Source organism: Hyperolius riggenbachi, chromosome 5, assembly GCF_040937935.1.
Source record: "Hyperolius riggenbachi isolate aHypRig1 chromosome 5, aHypRig1.pri, whole genome shotgun sequence".
In the NCBI taxonomy this organism is placed as follows: Eukaryota; Metazoa; Chordata; class Amphibia; order Anura; family Hyperoliidae; genus Hyperolius; species Hyperolius riggenbachi.
This window is the reverse complement of record NC_090650.1, coordinates 421,360,663-421,381,157: the sequence shown is the minus strand read 5'-3', so window position 1 is coordinate 421,381,157 and position 20,495 is coordinate 421,360,663. Positions and strand designations below refer to the sequence as shown.

General features: G+C 46.1%; 1 protein-coding gene across 4 annotated transcripts in view; it reads left to right on the top strand.

Moving 5' to 3' along the window:
• The window catches only part of ADCY8 (adenylate cyclase 8), a 383,431-nt gene that overhangs the window by 114,997 nt on the left and 247,939 nt on the right, over window positions 1-20,495 (top strand). For all 4 annotated transcript variants that reach the window (XM_068238028.1, XM_068238027.1, XM_068238031.1 and 1 more), the window contains exons 2-3: window positions 6,354-6,503; window positions 18,466-18,596. In XM_068238028.1, coding sequence (XP_068094129.1) covers window positions 6,354-6,503; window positions 18,466-18,596 — 281 coding nt within the window. The remainder of the gene's footprint in view (window positions 1-6,353; window positions 6,504-18,465; window positions 18,597-20,495) is intronic.

Below are 20,495 nucleotides of genomic sequence, written 5' to 3'. Positions count from 1 at the left end.
ATTTTCCTGCACATCAGGAGATCATCTTGCAGCACAGTCAGTGGAAACCTGCCCCTTAGGGGTCCACTGGTTGCAGTGCAGTCTGATTCCCTGCTCTTCAGGGAACCCTTGGCTGCAGTAGTTTCTGTATCTCCCGCTTCTCGGGAGATAGCTTCTCTGATTACTGTTGCACCAAACACAATATCACATTGGGTGTCATGTGTCTAGCTATACTAGTATTATTGGTGATTCTGCAGATCACCACATAATCAGGTATAGCATCTGTATTATTGGTGATACTGCAGATCACCAATAATCAGAAAAAAACTCTGTGTTGCTGACACCAATCGTTACATGTACATTCCCTGAGTAAAATGAGCCATAAATTACTTTTCTCCTATGTTGCTGTCACTTACAGTAAGTAGTCGAAATCTGACAGAACCGACAGGTTTTAGACCAGCTTATCTCCTTATAGGGGGTTTTTAGTGTTTTCTTTATTTTTAAATCACACGGTGAATGGAAGTTGCTCCAACTGCCAAAAAAGTGTACGGTGAGCAGGGAGGCTGGCCATCTTTGTATGAATCTTTTTGAAGGGAGTATCTTTATAAAGACCAAACTTAGAATCCCCTATGGAGAGATGGACTAGCCCAAAACCTGTCAGTAATGTCAGATTTCTACTACTTACTGTAAGTGACAGTAACATAGGAGAAAAGTAATTTATGGCTCATTTTACTTTGGAAGAAACATACTTCTTATTTTTATGCGTTTACATTTATTTAAAATTTTACACTTATTCGCAGTAGTGGTCCTTTAATAAATGAAAAGTAGCGGCAGCACAGCTCACTTAATCCATCAGAGTCCGTAGTAATCACAGATCGCTCCTATCTCTCACTGTTCCCCTAGTGCCGGCTTCTGCTGATCACTTCTGAACAGGCCGGCCAGCGATGTCGCCCGAGGGGATCTGGTCCTGATCCCCAAAGGGGCAACATAAAGTCAGAAGGTGTGTACGCACCGTTAGGAGCAATTTAATTACATTTTAAAGGGAACCAGAGACGAAGCACCCTCATGTATTTTACCATATATATCAGTGGGAACATTAGAGAAAACACCTACCTTGCTTTCTGTTTCATTCTGCACTGCACAGCTTGCTTCTAATCAGCCCAGATAAAATCCCAGACTGAGCATTCAGTCTGGCTTTGCTCAGGAATATTTATAGCTCAGTCTGTGCTCTCTGGTGTCTTTTCAAGTCCAAGCCTGCCCCCTGCTGGCTCTGCTCAGGAATCATTATAGCTGAGTCATTATAGCAAAGCCAGACTGAATGTTCAGTCGGGGATTTTATCAGGTCTGATAAGAAACAAGCTGTGCAGTGCAGAATGAAACAGAAAGCATGGTAGGTGTTTTCTTTAATGTTCCCACTGATATATATGGTAAAGTACATGAGGGTGCTTTGTCTCTGGTTTATTTATTTATTCATTTATTCAAGTATTTATATAGCCCCGACATATTACGCAGCGCTGTACAGAGTTTATTGTCTTCTCACTAACTGTCCCTCAGAGGGGCTCACAATCTAGTCCCTACCATAGTCATATGTCTATATCATGTAGTGTATGTATCATAGTCTAGGGCCAATTTAGGGGAAGCCAATTAACTCATCTGTATGTTTTTGGGACGTGGGAGGAAACCGGAGTGCCCGGAGGAAACCCACGCAGACACGGGGAGAACATACAAACTCCTTGCAGATGTTGACCTGGCTGGGATTCGAACCAGGGACCCAGCGTTGCAAGGCAACAGCGCTAACCACTACGCCACCATCACTTTAATTGAATATTTAGTAAACCTGTCATTATATTCACATTTTCTGTAATGAAGTATTGTTCTATTTTGACCATATTTACGAGTGATGCTGTTTTGTATGGGTCAAGTTTTTCTTCTGCTCTCACTGTATTGTTATATTGCCTCAGCACACTTGGGTCTGTATTATTATCTGCAGGTGTGGATCATTTTTCTTTGCATCATAATCGCTAACCTTGGGGCATTTTTACCTATGCCGTTTAAAACTCCTTGAAGTTTACTTTAAAATAGCTTGAATAAACATTATTAGTGCTTGGGAAAAACGTGTGCACTCTATTTTGGGGGAGGTGTCACTGTCAGCCACGGGTACATTAATGAGGGAAACAAGCCTATTTTTAAGTACTGGACTTGCTCTGTATAGAGTGATGCTTATAATAGCCACCCCATGTAATAAGGGACATGAGTCACCGCAGATGTAAGCCAGGAAATAAATATCCCAATGTACAGAGATGTGTACCCACATCAAATGTATGTAGGTGTTTCTGCAGTCGTCAAAACTCATTCATCTATATATCTATACATTATATATTAACTAGTTCACCACTAAAAGGTTTTCCCCCATATGGGCCAGAGCAATTTTCACCTGTCAGCGCTCCTCCCTTTCATTGGCCAATAACTTAATCACTACTTACCACAACAAAATGATCTATATCTTGTTTTTTTCACTGCCAATTAGGCTTTCTTTGGGTGGTACATTTTGCTCAGAATTATTTTATTCTAAATGCATTTTAATGGGAATAATAGGAAAGAAAATGGAAAAAAATCATGATTTCTCAGTTTTCAGCCATTATAGTTTTAATTTAAAACATGCTACTGTGGATAAAACTAATTTTATTTGCCTATTGGTCCCAGTGATTACAATGTTTAAAATATGTCCCTAGTACAATGTATGGTGACAATATTTTATTTAGAAATAAAGGAAATTTATTTAGAAATAAAATTACAAGATCTCATTTGCAAAAATAACAGTACTATACCCCCATGGCATACATATTAAAAAAGGTAATTCCCTAAGGTAACTATTTAAATATATTGTTTAAATCATATATATATATATATATATATATATATACATATATATATATATATATATATATATATATATATATATATATATATATATATATATATATATATATATAAAATTATTTCAGTAACTATGGGAGAGTGGGGGAGGTACGGGGTTAAAGTGGACCCGAGATGAAAAACTAACTATAACAAGTAACTTGTCTATATATCTTATCTAAAGTTTAGATAGTTTACACAGAAAATCTAGCTGCAAACAGCTGTGGGGATAGATATACTGCTGCGGGAACAATAACTAGTTAAATCGGTTGAGGCTGTTGATCTGCATGGGCTTCTTCCTGGTCACTGGAGATGATATTAGAGGGGTGTGGCAGGAGAAAGGGAAGTTTCAAGTGCTCCAAATCAACCCATCCTGTGGTGTGGCTAAACTAGAAAGAGATACCGTATATACTGGCATACAAGCCGAATTTTTGACCCCCAAACAAAATTTGATAAGATTGACAGGAGTCTCACTCCACATGCTAAACACCAAGGTTACGCAGGAGATAGGGCAGCAGGTCAGTTCTGGCTCTACAAATAATAAATAGACTTCACAAAGCACAAATACTGCAACATTAGTTATGACCCAAAACAATGGGACTGCCTCGCCCAACATGAAGCTGTCATATACCTTATATACTCGCATATAAGCCTAATTTTTCAGCTCAAAAAAATGTGCCAGAAAGTTGCCCCTCGGCTTATATGTGAGTCAGTGGAGTAGAACGGATGTTGAAGCAGGTTTTGTTACCGGCAGAAGAGCGTAAGGATCGTGCACTAGTGGTCCTGCTTGCCAGCTGGCTCCCTGCTGTGTCTGTGCCCCCCAACCCCCGTAATATGGTGTGCAGAGTGTGCTGCTCAAGACCACCTGTGTCCCCTGGCTTGTGGAACGGAGCGTGCAAGCAACGTGTCAGCAATGCAATGATTGGAGATTCTTCCTGTGTGGCAATCGCTGTGTCTCATATCTATGACCCATCTAGTGGTGTCTTGAGGCACAGCACTATCATCCTTGGGGCACATCTGGCTATGGGGAGGGGGCTAAACTGGTGAGGGGCTTCTATGCAAATCAATCACTTTTTCCTGGTTTCTGAGGGGGAAGTGGCTACCTTGGCTTATACGCGGGTCGGCTTATATGCGAGTGTATACATTATATGACATCTAGATATGATGGCATAAAGGTTGGGGGGGCGAAGTGGGTTTCCTCCATTCTGAACGCTGTTCCGTCAAACCTCTTACACCTGCACCTTCACTATCTCTCTTATGTTTTGAGGTTCACGCTGTCTGTATCTACTCTCCTCACCACTTCCAGATTGCCATCATCTATCGTCCTCCTGGACCAGCTTCCACCTTAATAGACTACTTCTCTGCATGGCTTCTCCAGTTCCTCTCCACGTACCTTCTGTCATTATCTTCAGTGTGCCTATTGATACCAACTCCCCTGCTGTCGTCTCAAACTAGCCTCCTCTTATGACCTCTCCCTATGGTCCTCTACGTCCACCCACAAAGATAGCCACACTCCGGACCTAGGCTTTTCTCCGTTTCAACCTTTAATCACTCTTGATTTCCCCTCTTAGATCAGTTTTAATTTTTTTCAGAAAAGTCTTATTTGTGTAGGGGAAAAAAATTAAGCCTTTTTATAAATTGACATGCTCTCATTTACATATTAATTAAACGCGATATGGAAACCTGCAGAGCAGAAGGAATGGGAGGAGGGGAGGGGAACAGCGTTAAAGTGAACCGAGCATCATTTTTAAAACCCAGGGCAGCTCTATAGCAAATTAAAAATGCATTCTAAAAATGTGGTTTATTATTAAAAAAAACTTTCAATTTACCTCATTTTTTTACATCTAAGGGTTAAAATAGCCACTTTGTCCGTCCATAAAGGACCTGCGATCACTGAGCAGGAGATTGTGGCACACAGATAAGAAATCACCTCATTAGACTTAACTGACCACAAACAAACCCCCATTGTACTTCAAACAGAAAACATCAGTTACAGTTGAAGAATTTCACACCTAGCCTGGACAATACTAGTTGTAAAACAGGAGGGGTTGAGCTTCTGAACAATGGCAGCCCTTGCAGCTATTTGAAGCCAGGAGCTGCTTAGTTCACTTTAAAGGGAACTAAACACCCTTTCTTTCATTCTGGAATTTCTTCTGGCATAGAAGCTGCCATGTTCCCCCCTCCACTTCTCACAGTCCTTATTTACAGAAGTCAGAGATACTATCTTGACACAATCACTCTAGATAATCTCTTTAAAGACACTGTCCTAATTACCCACCTCCCTCTGTTGATGAAAAGGTATTGTTTACTTCTTGGTAATGATTACAATAAAACAGTTAGCTTCATGAGATCTCTGTGGGCTAGGACAGACCACAGGCCTTTTGAAGTAGGCTAATAAAACTACTTTGAATGTAAAATCAGAGGTAAAGTGGAAGTTTATTTTAATAATGAGACATATTGTTGGCATGCATTTTTCATTTGCTATTGAGACGCCCTGGGTGCTAAAAATGGTGCTTGGTTCACTTTAAGAAGTTGGTAAACTGGTAAATGAAGAAACATAACACTCCAGGCCGAGGTTGAGCCAAAAGTTATTTAAAGGGGCACTATAGTGAACTGGAAGCATGCAGGTTAATTCAATAGTTAATATCTGCAAAAGGTTTGAGTTTAAAAAAAAATGACAATGGCTTGTAAAAAGTGCAGAGGAGAGACTAATGGCCCATACTCACGGGCAACTTTTTGGCCTGTCGCCAGCACACGTGAGCGTGTGCGCGACAGGCCGGCGACAGCTCGTCGCCGGGTCCCTCCGCATACACACGGCGGAGGGACCTGGCAACTGATGCAGCGGAAGCTGTCGCTGCTGTTCCTCCCCACGCCAGAAGCCCAATGTGTTACTTATCTTGTTGCTGTCGCTAGTCCGCGTACTCACGCGGACTAGCGACAGTTGCGGAGGAGTTGCGGCGGCGACTGTCGCCAGGCGATTGAGCGACTCAATCGCCTGGCGACATCAGCGATGAGCGACAGTTCGGGGAGCGCGCCCGTGCAACGCCGCATACTCACGGGCGACCTGTCGCTGCAACACGCGCACGCCACGTGTTGCGGCGACATTTGTAGCCCGTGAGTATGGGCCATTACATCAGCTGTGGGATGTTGGAATTGAAGTTGATGCAGTGCAGGTCAGGTCATTCATCAGAGGGGTGGGGAACAGCTGCATCTGAAAGTTTTGTTGTTACTCCCCACCCCAATGTGGTGTCCTCAACAGAGCCTGCAAGACTTTCCAGACTTCCATTCTTGCTTGGATTACTGTTGTGTTTGATAATCCATTTCTTATTTAGTGCCAAGTGCAATTTGTTTTTTCGAAAATCTATTGTTTTTCTTTGGCAACTCTGCAATAAAATATTTATTTTGAGTGTTTTTGGGAAGGGTCATGACCTGAAATTATCCCTCTTTTTTTTCTCCAGATTGTGGCACAAATCGTATTGTTTATGTGTATGAACACGGCAGGAATCTGCATCAGCTACCTATCAGATCGGGCTCAGAGGCAGGCCTTCCTGGAGACCAGAAGATGCGTGGAGGCCAGGCTGAGGCTCGAGACTGAGAACCAGAGACAGGTAGGCGTCTCCAGCTTTTCATTACTGCTCTTCCTATGGGATTTCCCAAATGAAAGTGACTCACTGACGGGGTAACTACAATTCCTGCCTCCCCCCTCCCCAGAAAAATTTTGATAGGGCCCTCAAAATGTTCACACCCCTTTCCTTGTCTCCCCTTGGTGTCCTTTGTGGCCTTGGAGCCCTTCTTAAAAGGGTCACAAAACACGTGTGGGCATCATGATCTTCACACCCATAACATGTGTTTCCACAAAAACACCAGATCTGAAATAAAGTCCCTTGTATCGGAGGAAGGGAAGGTTAGTAGGTGGGCTGCTTCTGAGGTAACGGAATCTCAGGACCGGGATTAATTTATTAAAATAGTGATATAAAGGAATAATATAAATATAATTTCACACATTGGGGTCCAAACACAACTGTGAACAAGGATTTCCTTATGGGAACGGGATTTCCTTATGGGAAGACGCGCTGGCGGCGATCGGAGGGGCTTGGCGGACGCCGCAGGGAGGGGGGAATCATATAGCTGGTGCTAGGCTAGCTACATGAAAAAAAAAAATCAAAAAATAGTGCTGCGCATCCACCCTGGCGCATTTAATAGAACGCCAGGGTGGGTTTTAATATAAGGGTTGATATCCCCTTTGTGTTGTATTGATATTCTATAGAGCCTCCCTGTCCCTCTCATGGTCCTCTCCAGCGCTGGCTCCCCCTTTTGGGAGCCCGAGTGCTCAAGAAGACAGACAGCTCCGTACTGAGCATGCGCCAGATTACGTGCTCACGCAGGCTCAGTGCGGAGCCGCCTGTTTTTGGGAGCACTCAGGCTCCCAAAGACTTCCGAAGCCTACCACAGAGGAAGAGAGCAGTTTCCGACCCATCGGTCAGAGACTGTTAACGGGAGAGCCAGTGCTAGAATGAGGGGACCAGAAGAGGAATGGGAAGGTTCTGCTCTGTAGGACCCAGAGCTCTCCCTCTCCTTAGGTAAGTATCTATTTTTGTTTTTTTAATTTGCCTTCAGACTCTTTTCAAATAAATGTAATGTGACCCCAAGTGGTTGATAGGAAACAAGGAACAGCAATAAAAAAAATAGGATGCTGGGTCAAACTCTTCCTTACCTAATTCTCCAAAAATGTACTTTGTTGCTCTCCATGTCCCGGTGAGAGAGAATTATCCACTAGCTCATGGCAAGGAGTGAGAAGTTATTTGATATAGGATCAGGGACAGAAGCTGAAACACAAAAGAGGGTCAAATTCCTTTGCAGACGGCTCAAAACTAAAGCTAGACTTCAATTATTTGTCATCTTTTACTGAATTCACTCGGCGGACCAAACAAAAGTTTTTAATAGTGAGCCTGTCTTATAAAACCGTGCCCCGGGAAACAAGAGTGGACACCAAAGCATGTCGTGATATCTCTGTGGGCTTTTCTTTTTCTGTTACAATTTAAATACGGCAAATCTTGACAACTCTTGAGAGCTGCCATGCCAACAAGAGAGCATTGCTTGCCCCCAGTAAGCCCCTTCCAAATCACAGGTGTTTCTATGGAGACGGGTCTCCTGGGATTGCCATGGTGATGGCATTTATAGAACATACGAAGGAATGGAGCCAAAAAAAGCCTGGATGAGAGGAGAGTGTCCATTTCAGTCACCGTTCTCCGAGAGAGGTAGCTGCGCCCTGCCGAGGATGACGGCAGCAGCAAACTCGCTGAACTCCTCTTCATTCTGCTTGTCAGATTCTGTAGTGTGGAGGAAGAAAAGAGCGGAGGACGATCGTAGAAAAGCCACTTATGTAACTTTTCTAGACCCCAGTGCAAAATGTCAGACGCACTTCTTGACATCTTCATATTAGTAAAGTAGCTCGCCGTAAATGGGATCAGCTGAGACTGAAAGTCTTGATGAGTAATCCTGAAATTGAGTTCAGTAGAAAACTGTAGGTCAAGATGGCCAGAAACTCCAGACATTACAAGGTGCCAAAGAACTAGTCAGACTGTGCTTTCCTATAAAAGTCAGGTGAGGTCCCACCCCTTCAAACTCCCAGAACTCCACATTGGCACTTTAAAGAGGAACTTTATCGCAAAGGCAAGAAAAAATGATTACATTTCAAAGTGAGACATTAAAAAACAAAAGAGAGATCAAGAAATTATTGATATTCGCCATGTAATTTGTAACATTGCCATAGTCTATAAGGTTTTTTTCTTTATAGATATACATATGCACAAAGGGAGATGCTGGTTGCTTGGCAGTTGGAAACAGCTGCATTTTTTCCACAATGCAACAAGGCTCACAGACAGGAAACTGTTAGGACCTAGGTCCTGACATCACACTGTGGGAGGGGTTTCTCCACAATATCAGCCATACAGACACCCCTGATGATCTGTTTGAGAAAAGGTAAAGATTTCTCATGGGAAAGGGGGTATCAGCTGCTGATTGGGCTGAAGTTCGATCCTTGGTTATGGTTCCTCTTTAAAGGAGAACTCCAGGAAGAGTTAAAAATATCCATCTAGTAGTGTTATCTCTGGACTTATTCAGAAAGGTTAAGTAGGTCCACTGCAGCAGTGGCGTAGCTAAGGAGCTATGGGCCCCGATGCAAGTTTTACAATGGGGCCCCCCAAGCACTTTATACATAACAATTGATACAGCGCACCAAAACCTGCCAATGGCAACTACAGTGTCTGAGGTGCCAAAAGGGGATTGGGAACAGTTTGTTAATGATTACCACTATTCAAAGTATCTATAGAAGTGATTATTATGAGCACAGGACCAATGGAGAGCTAATACTGTAGTTGAGGGAGGGCCCTTAGGGGCCCCTCTGGCACAAGGGCCCCGATGCGGTCGCTACCTCTGCAACCCCTATTGCTACGCCCCTGCACTGCAGAGTGAGGGGGGGGAGTTTAAAGCTTTTTTTTTCAATGACTAGTAAAGGGCATATATTTTTTGGTATACATTTGCAAATAATGTTCCTGCTCGGTGCCCAATCCTATGCCCGCTCATGAGGTTCTTCGTTAAAGCTATAGTTTAATGTGTAAAATGGTGTTTTGTAGATACGAAAGTATCTGCGTATATCCTATTTTTTGGACTATAAGACGCCACTGACCATAAAACGCACCTAGGTTTAGAGGACAAAAACCAGGGAATAAAATATATATACTAAACCTGGTGCATCCATGGTGAAGGGGCATCTTGAGGTTTATGCCCCCTTGTACCTCTTGAGTCTCCCTGTGTCCTCCTCTGTCACCCTTGTGTCCTCCTGTGTCTGCACCTGTCCTCCTTGTGTCCTTCTTTATGCACCTTTGTATCCCTTTTTATGCCCCTTTGTGTCCCCCTGTGTCCTTCTCTATGCCTCTTTGAGTCTCCCTTGTGTCCTCCTCTATGCCCCGTTGTGTCCCCCTGTGTCCTCCGTTTATCCCTCTGTGTCCTCCTCTGAGTCCCCTGTACTGGACGGGTTGAAGGTTCGTATTGGAGGCGTTCACAAGTCAGGAACTCCCTGCATTTGGACTGTAAGACGCAGTGACTTTTTTCCCAACTTTTGAGGGAGAAAAAGTGAGTCTTACAGTCCAAAAAAATAAAGTAATTATTGCAAGTTTGACGGAGCCACACCTGGAACTACGGTTAAATGATCAATGCCACTGCATGTATACAGTGACGAGCGCGAGCTCCCATCAAATCTCGCTCATCATGAGATAACGCCATATGGCGTCCTGGAGGAACAACGGAGCCACTCTGCGGCCGCCAATCTGCGTTAGGCAGTCTCAGAAATGTTAATTAGTCAATAGGCATGAGGCAGCCAGTAGATAAGTCAGGCTACGCCTGATGTGAGCACACACTTCTTTTTTATTTGTAGTTTGCAACTAGGGTTGCCGCAGTATACCGGTATGACGATATACCTCGGTTTGATTGTGCATGGTAATCGTACCATGCACAATCTCGTTTTACCGGTTTTCGGGGGGCGGGGGTACTGGGGGGCGGCGGAGATGCTACGTAGCGGCGGGCGAACAAACAGCGGCGAGGATAAGCAAATACTTACTGGCAGTCGGGTCGTCCTGCACGCTGTGCTAGCTTCATTCTACTTCCTGTTCTTGTTCTATTTCCCTGAAACAGCGCCCCCTGGGCGCTATTACAAGGAGATTATTACAGGAAGTAGAATGAAGCTAGTACAGCGTGCAGGACGACCCGGCTGCCAGCAAGTTAGTATTTGTTTTGTACCCCCTGCTGCTGCATCCCCCCTGGCTCTCTATACTGTGGGCACCAATCCTGGCTACACCTATCCTTGGCTATCTATACTGTGGGCACCAATCCTGGCTACACCTATCCCTGGCTATCTATACTGTGGGCACCAATCCTGCCTACACCTATCCCTGGCTCTCTCCACTGCCTGCGGGCACCAATCTTGACTACACCTATCCCTGGCTCTCTCTACTGCCGACACCAATCCTGGCTACACCTATCCCTGGCTCTCTCTACTGCCGGCACCAATCTTGGCTACACCTATCCCTGGCTCTCTCTACTGCCGGCACCAATCCTGGCTACACCTATCCCTGGCTACCTATGCTGCATCCACCTATCCTGGCTACACCTATCCCTGGCTAGCTATGCTGCAGGCACCTATCCTGGCTACACCTATCCCTGGTGCTGCGGCCACCTACTACTGGAGTGGGGGGCACATTATTGAATGTAAGGGGGGGGCCCGGGGCCGAATAATTGTTGTATACCGTAATACCATCATACTGTGGTATTTATTTTTTACATTTATCATATCGTGGAATTTCATACCGTTGCAACCCTATTTGCAACAGACAAGCATGACCCGTCCCTCAAAGCTTGTCAAACTGTCCATGTAGTTTATCAGGCCTTGTTGTGGCGTCACCGCCTGCAGTGTGCGCGCTAAGCCGTGGCCCCCGGCGACCATTATTGAACTGTTAATTCTTGGTAAGGAATCACATGTAGGAGATAATGGTGCTGCATCGGAGCATAATATTTCCCCGCTGCAATGCCAGGCTGCGATGAAATCAGGAAATTCTCCTCATTCTCCTCTCAGAAGCCCATTATCCGGCCTGGCCCTGCAATGACGTTATTCCCAGCGCAGAGAAATAAATGGGATCCCTACCCACTTTAGTAATTTACTACACGAACGCCGAGGGTCACACATTTCCCCAGGCAATCTCGCAGCCGCCAAGCCCGCGCTCTCCACCAAGCTGCTGCGCCTCTGCAGCCGAACGTGGAAGTGTGAGGTCTTCTGTCATAAATACCTTTTTTTTGCTTTTTCTGCAAGGTGCCTTTGAGATCACGTCGGAAAGCGATTGCTAAAGAAAAGCTTCAGTGTCACTTAGAAAAGAAAAAATAACAAATGAACGTTACACAAGCTGTTTTGGCATTTAGAGGTGAATACCTGGCAAAGTGGCGAATGCTCGGGAGAAATAACAGTAAACTGTACATGCTTTGAGTGACTAAATATTTATTTTATCCTGGCCAGTACAGTGCTGTGATACAGATACATACATGTATTTCGGGGGCCATGGAAAATCGGGCGCAGTAACAGTGCCGATAGTACAATATCGGTAAATATCGGTAATTTACTATTTAAAGTGTTCATTAATCATTAGTAAAATATCGTCAACTGTTAGCGATATTTTACTATAGCTAAACCTAACCCTACTCTCACACAGAGGCCTCCACTACCTACGCCTTATCCTAACCCCCCCCCCCTGGGGGTGCCTACCCCTAACTTCCCCACAGTGGTGCCTAACCCTAAGACCCCCCTGATGGTGCCTAACCCTAAGACCTCCCTGATGGTGCCTAACCCTAAGACCCCCCTGGTAGTGCCTGACCCTAAAAATCCCCTGGTGGTGCTTAACCCTAAGACCACCCCCTGGTGGTGCCTAAATCTAAGCCTCCCCTGGTGGTGCCATAACCCTAAAGGGGCCCATACACCTAACTATTTTTCCGTCGATAATTTCCGCCATTCGAAATCGATCGTTCCCGTCGATCTGTCAGTGCGAAAGTTTTCGCTCGATCGCCGGCGGGTCGGGAGTGCGTCAATAACGGCGTTCGAATGTCCGACGACCGACGCTAGCGGCAATACATTACCTGATCCGGCTGGTGCGTATCTCCGCTGTCACCACGGCTCCTTCTCCCCTGGTCTCTGGCTGGCTTCACTTCCTGTCCCGACAGGAAGTTTAAACAGTAGAGCGCCCTCAGGAAGTGAAGGGAAGCTGCAGCCCTGGAGCCTGGAGCGGAGAAGAAGATAGCGAAACCCGGGGGACTCGCGCCGGCCGGATCAGGTAATGTACGCAAGGGGGGCGGCGGCAGCGGCAGGTCCACAGATGGTGAATCGATTTCATGCTGAAATTGATTCACAATCTGTTTGCAGTAAATATGTAAGGAGACAAAAATAGAGACGGGAGCCCCCAATAGTGTATTATTGGTGATAAGATGAGTATAGTAAGTTAATGAGAGAAATATACTCACAAACACGGGTTGCCGAGGATCAGGCAACCACTATAAGTGCATATGGGGATGTTAGCCCTGTCCCCACTCAGGTTAAGAAGTCGCTCTCTGTAGTAGAAAAAAGAGTGGGTGTCCACACCCATCCACCAGGTGGATAACAATATGTGATAACAACAGAGGCGCCAACAGGATAAAAGGAGATACCGTATTAAAATCAATAAAACAGAGGGGGGTGAGGGTGGACTTACCTCCCCAATATTCAAAACACAACCACTGTGATCAAATGGCAAAAACATTTAATCTGAACTCCAAGACAAAGAACAATTGCAACGCGTTTCGCGGGTCTCAAGCCCGCTTCCTCAGGCAAAAATACAAAAAACAAGGAGCAGCTTGACGTTGTGTAGTAACAGCGCAGTGCCTCTGTGTCACACAGAGGCGCTGCGCTGTTATTACACAACGTCAAGCTGCTCCTTGTTTGTGTTTTGAATATTGGGGAGGTAAGTCCACCCTTGCCCCCCTCTGTTTTATTGATTTTAATACGGTTTCTCCTTTTATCCTGTTGGCGCCTCTGTTGTTATCACATACTGTTTGCAGTAAAGGCAGCCATACGATCCATCTCTGATCAGATTCGATCAGAGAGGGATCTATCTGTTGGTCGATCTGATGGCAAATCGACCAGTGTATGGCCACCTTTAGACCCACCCCCTGCAGAGGTAACTATCTTCTTTTTTTTCCCCTGACATCAGGTGTACTTTTCATTTATATTAATTCTCTCAGAATCATGGAATTGGTCACACCTGGGGCCGAGAAAAGATAAGGATGGGAATAATAGAGTGTTGCTATAATGACATAGTATCTCCTGTACCATTTTTTTAAAGGGTTATTTGAGCAATAATAGCATCTCTGGACACCTGCCAGCCCTCAGACAGCAAAACAAACACAGTCTATCAGTGTGTGAGTCTGTTGTGTGTACTGTCTGTTCAGATGCAAACCAACCTCCGCTGGCTGCCACTGTTTACTACTTTTTTTTTTTAAAACACATCTGAATTAGAGCGGACCTGAACTCAGAACTTCCTCTCTGCTTTAAAAGATACGCAACAACATAAAAAAGATTCCTTTGTTACAGCCAGCCAGGTCCAGATTTACCTCACAGGAGCCTATAGGCACCAAATGTCCTGGCACCCTAGACTTTACCCTTCATATACCTACAAACCCCCTCTAAACTGCATCGCAAGTGTGCTGGCTGCCCCAGCTGTCACTTTTCCCTTGCCCGTCATATGCAGCAAAAGCTGCCCCTTATAGGGTACCCGAGGTGACATGTGACATGATGAGATAGACATGTGCATACAGTGCCAAGCACACTAATAACTATGCTGTGTTCCTTTTTTTCTTTCTCTGCCTGAAAGGTTTAAAATTCAGGCATGCAAGTGACAGTTTTTGGGTCATACTACAGCATAACCCTCACTGATAAGGAAATACAGCCATAAAACACTTTCCTGTCAGTAAAAGGCTTCTGAGAGCAGGAAAGAGATAAAGGGCGTTAATTGGTTATGGATTTGAGCTCTGGCATACGTCAATGAATGTGTCCCTGAGCAGAAACAATTAAACTGATCACTTATCACTCACTGATAAGAAATTACAACTATAAAACACTTTTCTAGCAGAAAATGGCTTCTGAGAGCAAGAAAGAGATAAAAAAGAGGAATTTCTTATCAATGAGGGTCCCACTGTAGTCACTTCCTGTCTGAGTCAGGACTGATATTTAACTCTTTCAGGCAGAGAAAGAAAAAAAGGAACACAGCATAGTTATTTGTGTACTAGGCACTGTACATACACATGTCTATCTCATTATGTCACATTTCAGTTGGGGTATCCTTTAAAGCTTAAAGAACTCCTGCACTTCCACTACATCTGAGTTGTTTCATTCAAAAATTCATTGTGGTAGTGCAGAACCAAAATTAGAAAAAAGTTGTCTCTGCCCAAATATTTATGGACCTAACTGTACCTCTGTACCTAATAAGCTCCTTGCAGTGAGAGGTGACTCACATGGCTGGCTGCCGGTGCTAGTGTTGGGCGAACAGTGTTCGCCACTGTTCGGGTTCTGCAGAACATCACCCTGTTCGGGTGATGTTCGAGTTCGGCCGAACACCTGATGGTGTTCGGCCTTTTTAGTTCGGGTTCGCCCGAACTATTCAATGCCCGCCGAACAGGGCCCCTGTTCGGCCGAACAGGGCCCTGTTCGCCCGAACATGCTGCAATACGGCCCCCCTATGGGGTCGCAGGCATAAGGGGGGAGCATGCCCCGATCGCGGGGGGGGTCGGAAATTCCCCCCACCCCCTCCGCTAGCGCTCCCCCCTCTGCCCGCTTCCCCATAAAAAAAGTTTAAGGCAAGTTAAATAGTACCTGGTGGCTGGCACTGGCAGTGGAGTGAGGAGGAGGAGGAGTCCGAGTAGCAGAGTGACGCGTTGAGGCCGGGCAGCGGGCGGTTCAGCGGTAGTACCCGTATGCATCATCACGTAGAGGACGTGAGGTCAGAGAAAGGGCGGAAGTACCACAAGGGTACTACCGCTGAACCGCCCGCTGCCCGGCCTCAACGCGTCACTCTGCTACTCGGACTCCTCCTCCTCCTCACTCCACTGCCAGTGCCAGCCACCAGGTACTATTTAACTTGCCTTAAACTTTTTTTATGGGGAAGCGGGCAGAGGGGGGAGCGCTAGCGGAGGGGGTGGGGGGAATTTCCGACCCCCCCCCCCCCGATCGGGGCATGCTCCCCCCCTATGCCTGCGACCCCATAGGGCCCCCAAAATGGGCATGTTCGGGGGTCCCATTGACTTCCATTGAGTTCGGCGTTCGGGCCGAACATGCCGAACATCTGGCCCATGTTCGGCCTGTTCGGCCCGAACCCGAACATCCAGGTGTTCGCCCAACACTAGCCGGTGCCTTGTTTAACCAATGAGAAACGTTTTTTCTGCTACCGAGCAGAAGAGTGTTTGGCATTGGTCCCCATCATTCTTTTTTTTGCAATTTTAGCCTCTGGAGAGATACGAAACTGCAAACGCAACAAACACGCAGCATCTCAGAGAATTCAGACAACTGCGGTGCTCGCGCAATCGCCGATAAACACATTGAGATAAATGCTTCCATTCATCTTAGTGTGAGACGTGCCAAGCCTTATGGTAGGAACCTCACATTTAGAAACTAGCCAGTAATACACAGAATACAATACATACGAAACATCTCAGCCCTTCCTGACCCATAACACTGCCAAGCTCCTTGCCAATGCCCTCATCATCTCCTGCCTGGACTACTGCAGCAACCTCCTGCCAGGCCTTTCTCAGAACCACATCGCCCCCCCTACAATCCATCATGAGCACAGCAGCTAGACTAATCTACTCCTCCCACCGCTCTGTCTCCACAACTCTCCTATGCAAATCCCTTCACTGATGTCCAATCCACTTCAGAATCAACTTCAAGATCCTATGTCTGGTTAACAAATCTATACATAAGTCCTGTCCGACCTACATCACTGACCTGGTCAACCGATAGACACCTGGCTGCCCACTGCGCTCCTCCAACAACCACCTCACGCATCTCGCACTGCAATGCATAACTTCAGGACTTCACTAGAGCTGCCTCCATCCTGTGGAACTCTCTCCCACTGCCCACCAGGCTTGCCCCATTCTTCAACACCTTCAAAAAAGCCCTCAAAACTCACCTCTTCAAGGAGACCTACCCCACCACACTGCCGCTCTAACTGTCTCTGCTGAGAACCTCTCGATGCAGCCCCCTCCTTTTGTGTCACCACCCCCTCTCTCTAGATTGAAAGCCTTTGGCAGGGCCCCCTCCCCTTGTGTATCATACTAGATGGTGCACTCTACCCAGAATAACGTGAACTTTTTGATTACTACTCTAGGGTATGATCTGTGTATCCTATTGCTTATTACCTGTATTGTGTTGTTGGTGACCCCTGTTATCATTGTCTGTAATCCTATGTATTATACAGCGCTGCATAATATTTGGACACTATATAAATCCAATAAATAATACTAATACATAGAAAAATCCATGCAATGCGATCCAAAGAGTAATAAAAGCTGTGGGAAAAAAATCACAGGATCTTCCCTGCCTGCGCTAGACCTCCTCCATTTGGTGACACTCGGGTCGAGGGCCTCCAAAATCTCACACAACCCCTCCCACCCCGGCAATCGCTTCTTTGTGCTCCTGCTGACGGGCAGACGTTACTGCACCATCTCCTTCAGACCTACCAGATACAGAAACGCATTATTTCCTCAAGCCAGGGGCGTACCAAGAGCCATAGCAGCTGCTATGGGGCCCTGGAGAAGAGGGGGGCCCAGGAGGTACTTGATGTATTATTCACTATTACTTTCTTTTGTTCCTCCCCCCTCTGACTGTCTCAGTGCCCATTAACTATGTACAATGTAGATGGCATGGGAATGTAAATTGTCAATTAACTCTTAGCCAAAGGGTAGGGGCAGGTGGCATTGCCTAAGAGTGCCCCCATTTGAGGGCCCAATGAAAGTTTTGTTATAGGGCCCCATCATCTCTAGCTACGCCTCTGACTCAAGCCGTCCTCCACCTGAACTCCAACTCTTCCTACCAGGCCCACCCGCAGACCTCAGCACTCTGGCTCCTAGCCCCATGCCATGGCTCTGAACTCTCATCACTCCTGGCCAGCACTGCCCCATCCCCCAGCTGTTAGCACTCTAAATGGACAGTCCCCCAATACATGCTGCTCCCAGGCCTGGATTTACCTGACAGGAGCCTATAAGCACAGATGTCCTGGCACCCTAGACTCCGCCCTCCATGAATCTACAAACCCCCTCCAAACTGCACAAGTGGGCTGGCTGGCTCAGCTGTCACTTCTCCCTTACTTCCCATGCCCATCGTAGGTAGCTACAGGTGCCCCTTAGCATTAGGTAGCCAGAGATGCCCCTGACTGAAGGGAGATCTCATCAGTGGAATGCAGAGAGCAGGGTGAGTGACCTCTCATTTATACTCTGCTCAGGACTCTGCATAAGCAAGGAGAGAGGAAGGCGCTCTGGGAATGGAGTGAGCCGCCTTTCCATCATCAGGCGCCTGTAAGCACATGCCTACAGTGCCTTATGATAAATCCGGCCCTGGCTGCTACACACATCCAAATGCACATCTCATGCTTGTCAAGCGCTGTCTGTCTATGTAAAAATGTTAGCTGTTGTGCCCATCTGAATGTACCTCTTTGTTGTCAAGTACTGTTGTCTTTTAAACAATGCCTATGCCTTGTGTACCGCAACCAATGCTGGGTACAGCAACCACCGTACTTGGCGAATAAAGGCAATTCTGATGCAGTGTTCTTTGCATTAGCATTTTTTTTAGCGGGTCACACAGGCATTTGAAATGCAGACACATTAGCGGGAACACTAAAATGTGTTCCTCCCTATGCAACACCCTGTGTACTTGTGGCCTGCACAATGCGTGAGTCTTCATTATCATTCTATATATATGACTTACATGGCGTTTCTTGTGTTTTACAGGAAAGGCTCGTCCTCTCTGTATTACCTCGCTTTGTTGTTCTTGAAATGATCAACGACATGACCAATGTAGAAGACGAACATCTGCAGCACCAGTTCCACAAGATCTACATTCACCGCTACGAAAACGTCAGGTAAGAGGGTGGCAGTTAGCTTGCATGCAAATTGAATGCAAATTCAGTGGGACGGGAGTTTGCTTGGCTTGCATGAAAATTGAATGCAAATTGTATGTAGCTTAAAACTGAACCAGTTAAATGCACTTCCTGACAGTTTGGATTGGTCCAAGTCCAGGATGTATACAATTTGCATTACATTGCATGCAAACTGGAATCATTAGCATCTCACTGACCGTGACTAAGGGAGGGGGCTTTCAACACCATTTGTCAACATCATCTAAGTACAACCTTGAAGCAAAGTCAGGTATTAAGGTCTATAGCCATGGCAAGATTTTTTTTTGTAAGATTCTGCCCCAACGAACGTTATTTTTCCCTCCCTATTGCCACAGCTTACTGTCCGTTTCAGAGCAAACATCACCTCGAAAACAGGCTGTGTAAATTCTTTAAAAGGAGAGGAGATTCAATTACCTTCTGGTCATAGTGTCCTTGCGTTATCAGAAATAGGAAGCTTTCTGTTATTTGCATGCTGTGGTAAGCTTGTTATTTGGTAAAAAAAAAACAACTAACACTGCACCCAGACCAGGTAAAAAGAAAAAAAAAAATAGGGAACTCTGTTACACCCCCCCGCCCCCCTAATCAATCCAGTCCAAGTTACCTCCGGTCACTCTGGTTTCCTCCCACATCCAAAAACATGCAGATAAGTTAATTGGCTTCCCTCTAACTTGGCCCTAGACTACGATACATACACTACACGATACATACATACATATGACTATGGTAGGGATTAGATTGTGAGCCCCTCTGAGGGACAGGTAGTGACAAGACAAGATACTCTGTACAGCGTTGGGGAAGATGTCGGCGCCATATAAATACTAAATAATAACGTGTGAATCAATTTCAGAGTGGCATTTGTTCCCCATCCAGCTCCTGTAATGTGTGGCTGAGCCTGATGGAGGCGCTGGAATAGATTGCTGATAAATGACGATTGTGCGTATCACCGCAGGGTTCCTGTTATGCTGAGGCGGTGCGGCGATTATCACAGTGGAAGATCACAGTCGCCTTATTGCTTGATACATATGTTGTTGTTGTGCGCCGCCCTCCCCTGTGTGCGTTACATTGATTTAAACGCTAGGTATTGCATTCCTCATGTGAATTCAGGTTACCATGTTACTAGTAGCAAGCAGGTTGCAATATGTCCCGGGCCTGCCCTGGGGACCGCTCTCCACGCTCTCCTGAGGGCCTCTCCTTCTGTTTTATGTCTGGATTCCCATCCGCCTGGCATTGCCGCTAGCAGAATTCCAGGAAGACAGCTTGTTACCTTCGTACAGCAATTTACAATGCCTTGCTACCTCTTTTATACATTATCATCCTACCTAATAATAGTCAAGCGTCCCTGCGTCCTGTCCCTGTGTCAGGGCTTTTACGCTACTGCGCATGTCCTGCACTAACACAGCTGTTGGGAAAGGACACAGGACGGGCTATAGAGGCATGCCAGCCGGCGGAGCGGGCGTGAGCGCGGGCCGGGGCCGAGTGTGCGCTGTGGCGGCGGTGACAGTCCTAGAGCCCATTTTTAAACGGGCTTAGGTCACTAGTCCTCTATAATAAAACCCCTGTGTCCCTACATAGCGCTTTCTCTGTGTAGCTAGGTCCGTGCTTTTTGCTACTGCGCATGTGCGCAGCATGGACCCGGACAGCAGTTGGGACTGGAGGTTGGGGCCAGTGAGCCGGGCAGACGTGGGTTCATGCACAAAGTTAAAAAAAACAGGGCTAGAGCCCGTTTTTAAATGGACTTCAGTCTACTAGTCCTATACAATAAAACCCCTGGATCGCTGCGTCCAGCTATCCCTGTGTCCCTGTTTTTTTGCTACTGCGCTTGTGCGCAGTAACGGACAGCTGGACAAGACCAGGGAGCGAGGC